Genomic DNA, 12,591 nt, shown 5'->3' with positions numbered 1-12,591 from the left:
TATGCTGCGAACGAGCGTTAAAAGCAGAAATAGCGCAAATAACAAACCACAATACATGCTCGTACAAACATATTTACATATACATATAGATATGTATGTATGTATGTATATATTTGAGTTGTTAGAAATGGCGGTTTTGATGGCGTGTTTCTAAGCTTTTTGCACCAGCAATGAAGAATGTAAGCATTTAAGTATATACTTACATATCTGCGATATACTCATGTAGTTTAGAATATATACTATATAAGTAGACCTTTGGCGCCTTTAATTTTATCATCTACATACGCTGCGTCACTCGATATCAAACAAAAGCGTCTCGCCGGCAATTTAAACTTTTACAAATTAAGTTTAAGTGAAACTCAGATTCACATACATACATACATACATATGTATGTATCTATTTATATATATACATATCGATATTTCAAAATTGAGTTGCATTTCTATTGATTCTATTTACCCACTCAGAGCATAGTTTACGCATTTCAATTTGATAGAGCTATCCGAGATAGAATCGCACAATCATTTTTCATTAAGAAGACAATTGAAAAGAAATATTTTCACAGTTTTAATTACAAATTGCTAAAGGTCAATGAACACGTCATATCATCAAAAATCGTAGCATAACTAAATATTCATATATGCATATACATATGTACATATACTGTATTTTATTTTGATATATTGTTTCGCTTTTTCGATAAAGTAGCTGAACCAGCATTAGCACGAAGCTCAAAGTTCCAACTAAATAAATTGTATATTGACAGCACGCGTTCTAGGTGTTTGAAACGCGTGTTCAAAAATGGGTGTTATGGGCGAAAACATCAAGCAAAAATGCAGAAAATTATTTTAATTGTCCGTTAAATAAAGTTGAACGAGATAGCTGACGCTCTAACGACATGTGAAAGCTCTGTGCAATATGGGCGTACCAAGAGTTCGCAACAGTCCGATTTACCATGTGACAAATAAAGGAAAATGAGATCGAAATTGCATAAGCTAAGATATACACGATATATTAAAATTAAAATACTAAAATAATAAATCGATATCACAAATAAGTAGTTTATTCCAAGGTGCAGCCGCGCAGTCCAATAAGCAGTTTAAAACAGTTTATCTATCAACGCGTTTTTCTCAAAACTACCCTTTTAAATTTGCTTGAATGTTTTTTTAGAGACAAACGATCCGCTCACTATCACATTTCTGCATGCTCTCTATATATAATTCTCAATATTATAACTACAAGTTTTTAATCTGATCAAAAACGAATAAAAATTTGCGTGAAATTCATCTTAAAATTTTTATTTTTTTTACCGTAGATTATTGAACGGACAATATCTTATAGCAGATAATTATATAACTTTTTTTCTTCATAAATTTTACTTTCTTATTATATGTATAAATTAGAGCTCTTAGCAGGCCTTTAATATAGACTACTTGTGCGCACTTAAAATTGCTTAGAAAACACTTAACTTGGAGAGATAGGCTGAGTGTTCTTCGAGTCTTCTTGTCCGAGTCGAGGGTTAATTTTAATTCGATATTAATTTTTATTTTCTAAGTACTCTAAAAACGTCAAATTCCAATAAATATTCGCACACTTACCTTGATTTCTGTTATAAATACATTGTATTACAAGTATGACCGATTTATTAACCGATTCTGATGTCGGCATAATATGAGCATGAGAAAATTATTTATTGTCGCCTTTATTATCACTTATAGGCTAGACACACTTGTTAATTTTATTTGGTTCAGATATTTCCTCAATAAATATTACGATATTCTAAACAAATTCAAATTAATACTTTACTGGTTTTCAGAGATTATTTATTAAAAAATTGTATATAAGTCTGATTTATTGTAAATTTGCTTTTATAAAATCATGAGTTATGTATCAATACATATGTGTAAGTATGTACATATGTGCTTCCTAGCCATTATGCTGTTAAGCATTAATATTTGTCTGACTGAGTTTTTCACGTGCTTACAGCAGACCTTAACACAATTAAATATTTTAGATAATTTTTTGTATACTCGTAGATTTGTAGATTCAAGGAAATTCCATCAAAAATAGAGCATTTATATTTTATACGATTTTGAGTAGGTATACATATACAATATATAAGTTTGTTCGATTTGGCAAGTTTGGTTTTGTTTATTTTTTTCTGTTGTCATTACTTTTAAAAAACCATTTTTATTTATTTTTTTTCTAAGGTACATATTTTTTATTTTTTTATATGTAAATATATAAATTTTATAGAGTGAGATATATTCTTGTATATCTGACACAAATGTGTGATATTTTAGTAAATACATATTTTTAGCAATTTATTTCGAATACAATTATTTTAGAGTTTTTATTTCGTTTCTGTAAATAACTCTAAAAATAGTAACATTTTCCTGAGTGAGATATAAACTTAAAATTTAATCTATTATACACTTATGAGTAATGTGCTTAAAATTGACAAACTAACTATTTTAGATCTTTCTTGATATTAGCTAACTAGAATTCTATAAAGCTTTACAGCTAAAAGATTTTACTTTCAATAATTTAAAGCTGACAATTTAAAATAATTAAGTAAAACTAGTCATAATTAAATAATATTGATATATTACTTTTAAGTACAGAAAGTGCAGTTTTAATTGATAATGAATTTTATAAAACCTTAAACATTAAAAATTAGCAGTTATTGCAGTATAAACCTAAAAAATTGCTATAATATGATTTAACAGTTAGTATGGCTCTACTTTCTTAAAAATAAATGCAAAGAAGCAAGCTCGGATGTTACAAGTCAATTAACTAATTAATTTAGAAAAAAAAAACATTCTACCTAATTAAGTAGCAAATTTAATATAAAACTGAAGGCGCTTTTATTTTTCTAGACACTTTAGAACTTTGTCATTTCTTCAGCATCATGTCTTCTTAATCTTCGCGCCAGCGGTGGTATGAATAAGTCTACATCGATTTGTTGATGATCTAGATAGATTTGTTTATTATCAGCCCATTTCAGGGCCTCCAATAGCAAACTTAAAACGTAACCACCAATTAATGTAATTAAAAAACCAATTACACAGTACCACATATAAGACAATCTGTAGAACCAGTTGTATTCAATTGGTGGCGATGCTGTTGTTGGTTGCGCAGTTGTCATATTGAACGAATGTGTAAGGGCCGCGACGGCCAAAGTCATATTACTAGCAGCTGGGCAACCATCATCTTTAAAATCTAAGGTGGTTGGTGGTTGTTTCGGACCACCAAAACCGATAATGAAGGAGAATATCAAACCGATTAGTAAGCCTAAAAGTACGCCACGTTGATTTGCACGCGTCGTAAATAAGCCGAGTGTGAAAAGTGCCAACAATGGTCCACCGACTACGCCGAAAATGGTGAGCGATGCCTGTAGAACACCACCCATAGAACTGGCCGTGAATGCCATACCAATGCAGACAACCCCATAAATGCAGGCCATAATCTTACTCGGCAGTGTTGATTCTATTTCATGTAACGGTGTTTTCGTAAAGTGTTTATACAATGGTTTGATATAGTCCTCTAGCGTTACAGTCGATAATGAGCTAACCGCTGATGAAACACTTGAAAGACTGGCGGAAAAGATACCCGATACGAAGAGACCACATAAACCAGGATATTGACCTTTGATGGAAGAGTGATGAAAAAAATAACAAAATATTTTTGACACGTGTGATGTGTGATGTGGTTTTATGGATTGAAGATTAAAGAACTTGGTTTATGAAACATTGAAATCTAGTCTACATATGTAGAAAGTTAAGAATTTTTATATTAAAGATATTTCTAAAAGTAAATTAAAACCAGCTGAGACAAATTTGAAGATTTGAGAAATTACTAAAATCAAATTTTTGTGAACGTTTTTTATTCAAATTATATTTTTTTTAACACTTTGCTCTATGGTAAGATGTTTCACAATTTCCGGAATATTAACAAGCACTTTAACCAAGAGTTAGAGCTTGAAACAAAGTTAATATACGAAAAAGATGCATTCGCCGAAACCCTACAAAATTTATTCTCGTGCTTACCCATTGTATCCACCGCAAATATAGGCATCAGTTGATCTCTCGATTCTATTCTACCCTCCAGCAGGGGATCACAGTCTTTGTAATAATGAAATATCGCTAAACCACTGAATAATGTGCTCAGGCTTAGTGCGCTCAGTATGGGTACATTCCACCACAGCGCCGCTTGGGCACTCTTCAAATTACGTACACTCAATAACCGTTGCACTTGCACCTGATTGACAGCATTCACTGACATATATATCACCATACCGCCAATGATAAGACTCAACCAGCTATGTCGCACAGTGGGATCCAGAGAAAAGTCGGTGAAATATATACGATTACGCGCCTCGGCTACTTGCCAAATTGGCGCCAAACCACCAGCTTTGATCGCCGACACCACAATTACTGCGTAAATGGCAACGAACATTAAAATCGATTGAAAGACATCGGTTATAAGCACAGCTTTTAGACCACCAATAGTCGAGTAGAAGGTACATATTAAGCCAATAGCTGATATAGCGGTAACTTTGCTCACACCGGTAACAGCTTCGAGTGCTAATGCAGGCGCATAAAGCACAATACCCGTGTAAAGTATCATCTGTATGGAGTAGGCAATCGAAGCGGCCAGACGTGTTGAACGACCAAAACGACGTTCCAAGTATTCATAAACGCTCATTGTGCGCATACGATAGAAAACCGGTAGAAATAAATATACTGTAATTGGTGTGCTTATGATGTATGACAAATTGATTATACAAAACATGGTGCCAAATTGATAACTCTCATTGGAGATACCCAGTAATGAAATGGAGGACATAAAACTCGCCATCAAGCTCACAGCAACCGGAAATGTGGTCATACTCTGATCGGCCAAGAGGTATTCTTTGATTGTTTTCTGCTTTCCGCCCGTATAGCGATAGTAAATACCAATCGATGCCGAAATTGACAGTACAGTAATCAGTACGGCAAAGTCCCAACCATCAAAACTTGGCTCCATCGTGTATATAATTGTATATTTAAATTGAATTAAGAGAAAAACGAAGCGAAGTGTGGATTTCGTGTTTAATTACAGCTGGCATATACATACATATGTATGTACTTATCTATATATTATATAGAAAATATATTTATTGCTAAGAGATCAGAATATTAATATGGTATAATGAGCATGAATATACATGAATATAGATATAAGTATGTCAAGAAAAATTATAACAGTAGATAATATCACGAATTGGGAAACTTAAATAAAAAAGGTATTTAAGTAGTAAAGTTTGCCACGAAGTTTGTAGGACCCAGAAGAAAAAATCGGAGAACCTATAAAATATATACATGTTTATGTATATCAGCGAAACAAGCAGCGTCGATTTAGTCACGTCCGTCTGTCGATTTACCTGTTTATCCGTCTGTCTGTCTGTATATACGCGAACTAGTCCCTCAGTTTTTGAGATAACGATCTGGAGTGACAAACGTCCTTCGCTCTCATTTTTCGGCACTGTCGATATCGAATCACTAAAGCATATAGCCTATATACAAATCAAGTTCTATATGGGAAACTTTTTTATTTGACAGGATATCTTTACGAAATTTGGCAGGGATTATTATCCAAGGCAACGCTACCATCTTCGAACACACATCGCACCACTATAGCATATAGCTGCCATATAAACTGACCGGTCAAAGTCAAGATAAAGATTTTTTATAGCCTTTTATGCTATAAGAAAAGCAGCTGTTAGGGGTATCATAGGTCAGTGTAGCGAAAGTAAACGTTTTTTCTTGTTTAAATATGAGTTTATTGCAATGACATTGCTTTGTCGGTTGGTAGTCGGCCTTCGTAGGAAGGATTGTTCATTGAAGAAATTATGAGATGCTGTTCTTGTATTGCCAGATTATACATTCATCCATATGTATCTAAGTATCTTTGAGGAATAATGCGGATTTGACATTCCTTAAACTAATAAAACTGCAATCGTATAAAGCGCGTGATGGTAATTCTCCCACAAAGCATGCTATTGCAGTAAAATAGCATTGCAAAAAACAGTCAATTTGTAAGTTCCAACAATTTTCAGTGAACTTGTTGTGCCAATATTCAGTTTCACGTAACGATTGACCACATTTTTACTTGATTACAATTTTTCCTCTTACTTTAATATTTTTATAATGATTTTTATATAATTAATTGCGGTTTCATTTTATATGTTTATAGTTTGTAATTTCAGCTTGATCCGAATTGCGGTCAAAAAATTAAAAATAAAAAAAAAGCTTTGGTCACAATAGAACATGATGCTCTAATAGTTTGATAATCATTTAATTGAATATTAAAATATTAGTTATCGCGCGATTTAAATATATTAATAATAATTAAATATAAATAATAAAAATTATTTCTAACATAAAAGCTCGAAATATTTGTTTTGTATGGCAGTCACTCAGACATATAAAAAATTGCCGGCATACGTAGTTGTTGTTGCGTAAAAGAACACGTGCTGTCCGCCACTATTACGTCACAAATTAGCGTTCAGCAAAATGTACATACATATATAGTACACATGCATATATTTGTTTACTTTTTTACTAATATACACACATATATACAATAATATACAAACAAACAATTCTTGTTTATGCTTTTCTTCATTTATGCGTGTACATATTTATATGTTAGTAGGTATACATATAAATATGCTGCAAAAAACAAAACTTGCGCACTACAATTTTTCACTCACACTTTAGATACATATGATTATTAAAATTATTAATAATTTAACTGCAAACAATTGATCACAATTTTTTATCAATTATAAACAGTTAACATAAAAAAAAAGAACCTTTTGACATATGTACATACAAATATATGCACGTATAATCACTTTATTGCTGTATCGCGCCACTCTACAACAGTATATTTTACGAATATTGACTTCCGACTCATAAAACGTACCACTTCTTCGAAAATCCAATAAGAAGTGAGCGGAGCGCTCGTATTGAAAACATACTCTTAACTCGTTACTCAACTCGTTAAAGCGCGCGAAGGTATTGAACACCTGATATGTGGTGAATTAGTAATTCTAAAGTCACATAGAGCGCAATGTATGCAAAGAATTAATGTAATCTCAATTAGTTTATGTACATGGTACTTAAGTATATGTATCTAAGTGCTTTCGGGTATATCCGATCGATAAACACTACTTTCGTTAAACAGGACATACAAATGCATTTAACGTTCGTTTTTCAAAGCGTAAACTTTCGCAACAATCAAGCGGTTAATGTATTTCTCATGGAAATTTTTAAAATAGCAACAGTTTTAACAATGCGCCTATAAATTACTCCAGCATTTATTAATTTTAAATCTAACGCTTTTTGTTTTCTAAATGATACTTTCTTGTTTTTTCGCATTGTTTTCCACAATCCAACACACCGATCGTAAACACCGTGTGTTTGTGTCGTGTTTAGCCACCTTAAAGGTGTAAACCAATCCATATCTTGTTTCTCTGTGTTGAGTTGTGGTGAAAAAATGTAAATGGAATATAAAAACTGCTTTTGAGACGATAAAATTTTTGTTTCGATATGAATAAATTTAGTTCAAAAGAAATACTTTTTTCAAATGCCATTAGTAATGGTAATGAAATTAGAAAAATATATTAATTTGAAGGTTATATTTACCCCATACAATTTCTCCGAAATGGCTGGACCGATTTCTTTGACATTTGCACACGACTTTCTTAGATATAATAAATAAATAAAAGAACAAGCTTTTTCATACTTTCGATTTTTTAAGCCACTCTGAAGTGTAAATTTTTTCATAAAAATCTACTTTTTCTTAAAGCCACCATTTTGTCAAAAGTCAAACATTTGAGTATTCTTTCGTTAATTTCTCTACAGTAATACAAAATGTTAAGCATCCTTATCGCCAGACACCTTTTTTCATAGGTCTTTCTGAAGATCGGCTATGGAATCAAAAATTTTTTCAAAATGAATCAATGAATGCCTCTTCAAAAAAAAAAAAATAATGTTAATAATAAAAATTCACAAAAAAACACATTTTTACTGACCTGCAAGTGAATATAACTACTTTTGACCATTTTGTTTATTTTCACTCAAAAACTAAATCTGAAGATATCAATGAAATTATAACTGGACACAGAAAAACGTTCGAACCCATTTAAGAATCTCTTCTAGCACAATTCAAAATATATATGTACATACAAAATTTCAACTTTTCTGAAAAATGAGAATTCAAGTTTATTACATTTTGAAGTTCTTTTAAAAAATGCTTATTTAAGAGATAACAGTACATATACAATAATTGTTGACGAAACGTCAAAAACCGACTTCTTATCTGAATTATTCTCAATGATTAATCATAAAAGAAATCATAAAATGATTGCGTTGAACTAGCACTTCGTTAGTAAAAAGTTATAATAATAATAAAAAATTGCAAATAATATTTAGTCAAGGTCAGTACGATTTTAACAGCAAGATGAATGAACGAATGTGCCAAGAGAAATTGTGTGATTTTATTGTATTTTCTTATCTCATTGGTAGCATGAGTTTATGTAGGTAGGATGTGAAATCACTGAGGGCACTACTACCCCATAAAATATTTGCTTTTAATCAAATAAAAAATCATGCAGCACCTCACACATAGACGATTTCTTGATAGATTTTGAGACGATTTTACCAACTCACTATGAGAGTACCGTTATATTATGATTGTTTCAATAATGATTCATTAATCGATAGACTTATGGATCCCTTAGTTGTTGTTAAAATTTTTAAATTATGCCAAAAATTATTTAAAATGCTATACGAAAACTGTTGTAATAAATTTAAAGCAGATTTTTGCACTATCTATATTAATATATTTAAAAAACGAATTAAATTTAAGTTAATATTTTATTAGTTTTTTTTTTTTTTGCATTATTTTTTTACATTTTTATTATAAACACAAGTATAATATTTATTTAAGATTTGCAAGCGCTTATATATGTATGTATGTACAATTGGCCTTAAATACAATTAAATTTATATGCTTTGATTTTAATATTCAAACACGCGGTCTTGAGATTTCATCAAAAATAGATTATTTTAATAGGTTTTTTAACACATATGTACATATATACAACTTTGTTGCATTTGGCAATTTTTTATACTGTTTTTGTATATTTTTCATGTTGTCATTTGCTCTTAAATACAGTTTGAAGTTTTCTTTTTTGCTAAGGTTCATAATAATTATTTTTATAAATACATACTTATCTGCTTGTAAATTATTGTAGTTATGCGCTGCTTAGAAATACTTCATAGTGATTTTTTGATGTTAATTATAAAAAGAGTTGTTTATTGTTGATAAACAGTTTACAGCAAATACCGTTTCACCTATGTAAATAATCTGTTAAATAACATTACTTCTACCAGAGAATGTTGATGAGTAGAGAAGGAGCAAATGTTAAATGAAAACTTTTTGAGTACTAATTTGTAATTCCACAAGAGGGAACATCGAAAAGTATAACTTCGAAAAAGAAAAATACACCACACAATATGCGAAATGCTATAAATAGACACAACGAATATTCCTATATGAAAAATCGTTGCGCATACCTATTTAGATTTATGTTTTCAATTTCTATGATATGACAAATTTATAATTATGAAAAGCCTTCTGAATTAAAAATCTGTATTACCGGTAAAAACCCCAGAATTCATAATAAAATAAACATTTAATAGGCTAGTTTTCCAATTTATGTATGTTCGTTATGTGAGCAATTGCTTATTAAACAAAGGATAACAATAAAACGGTGGCTAAGCGGCCGCGTTTCCACTTTTGTGGTGGCTGAGGTTGTAAGCGGGAAGGGGTTAAGCACAATCCGAATGCGAACCTATACGTTCGAATCCTAAAACTCATGAAACTGACATTTTATTTAATTTTTATTTTATTAATTGGAATTTAAGCATATCATAATTCAATTACTTTAATAGCATATTTAACTTCCTGAGATAATTAAAATATTTCAGGAAAATATATTCATATGTTTGGGTTTATTGCATATTCCTTTATTTATGCGTATTTACACAAATGTGATAATCACACATACATTCATGAGTACACGTACGCTGATGCTTGCTTCTTCTTGCCCCGCACAAGCAATGACTTTTGTCCACACCTTTTGCTTTTTGCGAGTTGTACGATCGCAGTCAAGGAGGGATTGGGGCGCACTGCCACATAATTATTTCAGATATATATTTTATTTATCGAATTTAGTTTAAAAACGATTATAGGTATGAATATATGTGTATTTATATATATATATATTATATATATTATATTACGAAAATAATTCATAAATGCAGTATTTTTCAATACAAAATAAGCAACATATCAATATATTATGAGCCCTCACTTGACACGCCTCTGTGCATGGTGGCAAGCCAACGAAATAACGGCGAGTTCGCGCGGACATTGTGCTGTTGAAAAAAACCAAATGACGACTTTGTCGACAAACATACATATATACATATGAGCTCGCATACATATTGACGCCGAATTTTGCGCATCGTGGCGGAGTTGACAAAATTTGTTTCAATCAACAATTTTACGACAATGTCGATCGGCTATGTTGTCTCGTTTGTCCTTTTTGCAGGGCTTTGCTGTTGAAAATTGACTTATGCCCTTTTGAAATATTGCGATTACCGATTGGGCTGCATTTTCATAGCGTCGTATTTGAATAAAATGGGCTAAATCGACAAACTATGAAATAATGATAATAAGTAAACATATAAAAGTACTATATGGACTGTGCTTAGAATATATAGAAGTAGTTAATGATTTCATATGAATGGCAATTTAATATAAATTTTGTAATTTAATGCCATAAATAGTGCATAATATGCATAAATATAAATATTATTTAAACTCGCTAAGATGTCATGTTGCCAATTCTCCTTTTTGAAGTGAACATCAGACAAATTCTTCAATTTCTGATTTTTAGCAAATGTTGTGAGGAAGCAGCTTGTGGGCAACATACAAACGCGAGGGGATGGTAGGATTTTCAGTGATACAAATTGTAAAATTGAAATTTTGCTGATTCTTCAATTTTACTGAAGACATTCAAATTAAATTTCATTCATTTTTATTTTCGCGCATTTGCGGTAGGAATTCTATATGAAAACCAAATGTGGCTTACCAGGCGCACAGAAAAAATAGCGCGGCGCAGAGTTATGAACGAACGCACTTTGCTTTGAAGCAGCGCACGTTCCTTATGAATGAATTTGTTGTCGTTGTAATATGAAATACTTAGAAAATAAGCCGCGAGTTCGCTTGAATATTATTGGCCGATGATGGTGCGTCTACGTTTTTTTTGTCACTTGCGCGAGTGTTTGATTTTTTGCGAAAGACATATTGAGGGACATACATATGTACATATGTGTACATATATGCAAATATATTTGGACATGCGATTGAAGGAAGGCAATTTCAAGAATATTCACATATAGACATATAAACATTGAAGCAAGTAAACAACAATAGCTGTTTCAGTTTACAGATTAGACAAAATTACTCGAATATCGTCTGTGGTGCTGCTTGTATAGCACACTTCTTTATGGCAATGTAAAATATTTTGCCTAAGTTCATATCCTATCACATATTTTTATATACTCTTTTTTTATTTTTATAACTCTTTTTTATTAAATGATATTTTAGTTCTATTTTCATATTATTTCCCTCATTACTTATATTTTCTTTTCATAAGTCAATTATTTTCTTTTTATTATTTTAAGTTTTGTTTATGCGCATATCAAAGAACATCTGTGCATATGTATGTGTATACATTTTGCTTATAGAGTGGTGTAGTTCGTTTCGTACCCTGATAGTTGTGGTGACATTTTATTTTCGAACTTGCGCGTTTTCGATGTTCCTTCTTAGCAATTAACATTTTAGTACTGCTAACATTTGCTCCTTCTCTACTCTTCAACCAGAGAATGTTGATGAGTAGAGAAGGAGCAAATGTTAAATGAAAACTTTTTGAGTACTAATTTGTAATTCCACAAGAGGGAACATCGAAAAGTATAACTTCGAAAAAGAAAAATACACCACACAATATGCGAAATGCTATAAATAGACACAACGAATATTCCTATATGAAAAATCGTTGCGCATACCTATTTAGATTTATGTTTTCAATTTCTATGATATGACAAATTTATAATTATGAAAAGCCTTCTGAATTAAAAATCTGTATTACCGGTAAAAACCCCAGAATTCATAATAAAATAAACATTTAATAGGCTAGTTTTCCAATTTATGTATGTTCGTTATGTGAGCAATTGCTTATTAAACAAAGGATAACAATAAAACGGTGGCTAAGCGGCCGCGTTTCCACTTTTGTGGTGGCTGAGGTTGTAAGCGGGAAGGGGTTAAGCACAATCCGAATGCGAACCTATACGTTCGAATCCTAAAACTCATGAAACTGACATTTTATTTAATTTTTATTTTATTAATTGGAATTTAAGCATATCATAATTCAATTACTTTAATAGCATATTTAACTTCCTGAGATAATT

The 12,591-nt window shown here is 31.2% G+C and overlaps 1 protein-coding gene across 3 annotated transcripts; it reads right to left on the bottom strand.

The window, feature by feature from the left end:
• Positions 1-1,660: 1,660 nt before the first annotated feature.
• On the bottom strand, positions 1,661-7,057 carry LOC106626786 (putative sodium-dependent multivitamin transporter). Of its 3 annotated transcripts, none has more exons than XM_070107756.1 (3): positions 6,861-7,057; positions 4,051-5,135; positions 1,661-3,649 (listed from the first exon to the last, which is right to left on the bottom strand). In XM_070107756.1, the coding sequence occupies exons 2-3, from the start codon at positions 5,027-5,029 to the stop codon at positions 2,886-2,888; spliced, it is 1,743 nt and encodes a 580-aa protein (XP_069963857.1). In that variant the 5' UTR covers positions 5,030-5,135; positions 6,861-7,057; the 3' UTR covers positions 1,661-2,885. The 3 variants fall into 3 exon arrangements, with proteins under 3 accessions (XP_069963857.1, XP_014102093.2, XP_036230711.2); XM_014246618.3 differs by having other exon boundaries at positions 6,881-7,057; XM_036374818.2 differs by lacking the exon at positions 6,861-7,057 and adding an exon at positions 6,759-6,840.
• Between the last annotated feature and the right edge of the window lie 5,534 nt (positions 7,058-12,591).

The sequence above is a fragment of the Bactrocera oleae genome, chromosome 4 (assembly GCF_042242935.1).
Source record: "Bactrocera oleae isolate idBacOlea1 chromosome 4, idBacOlea1, whole genome shotgun sequence".
Classification (NCBI taxonomy): Eukaryota; Metazoa; Arthropoda; class Insecta; order Diptera; family Tephritidae; genus Bactrocera; species Bactrocera oleae.
Note: the sequence above shows the minus strand (reverse complement) of the source record. Positions and strands in the feature narration are given on the sequence as shown.

Coding starts and splice junctions, on each gene's coding strand:
- LOC106626786 (XM_070107756.1), bottom strand. CDS start 5,029: ATGGAGCCAAGTTTTGATGGTTGGGACTTTGCCGTACTGATTACTGTA. Junction 3,650..4,050: donor ATTTGCGGTGGATACAATGG/GTAAGCACGAGA, acceptor CTTCCATCAAAG/GTCAATATCCTGGTTTATGT.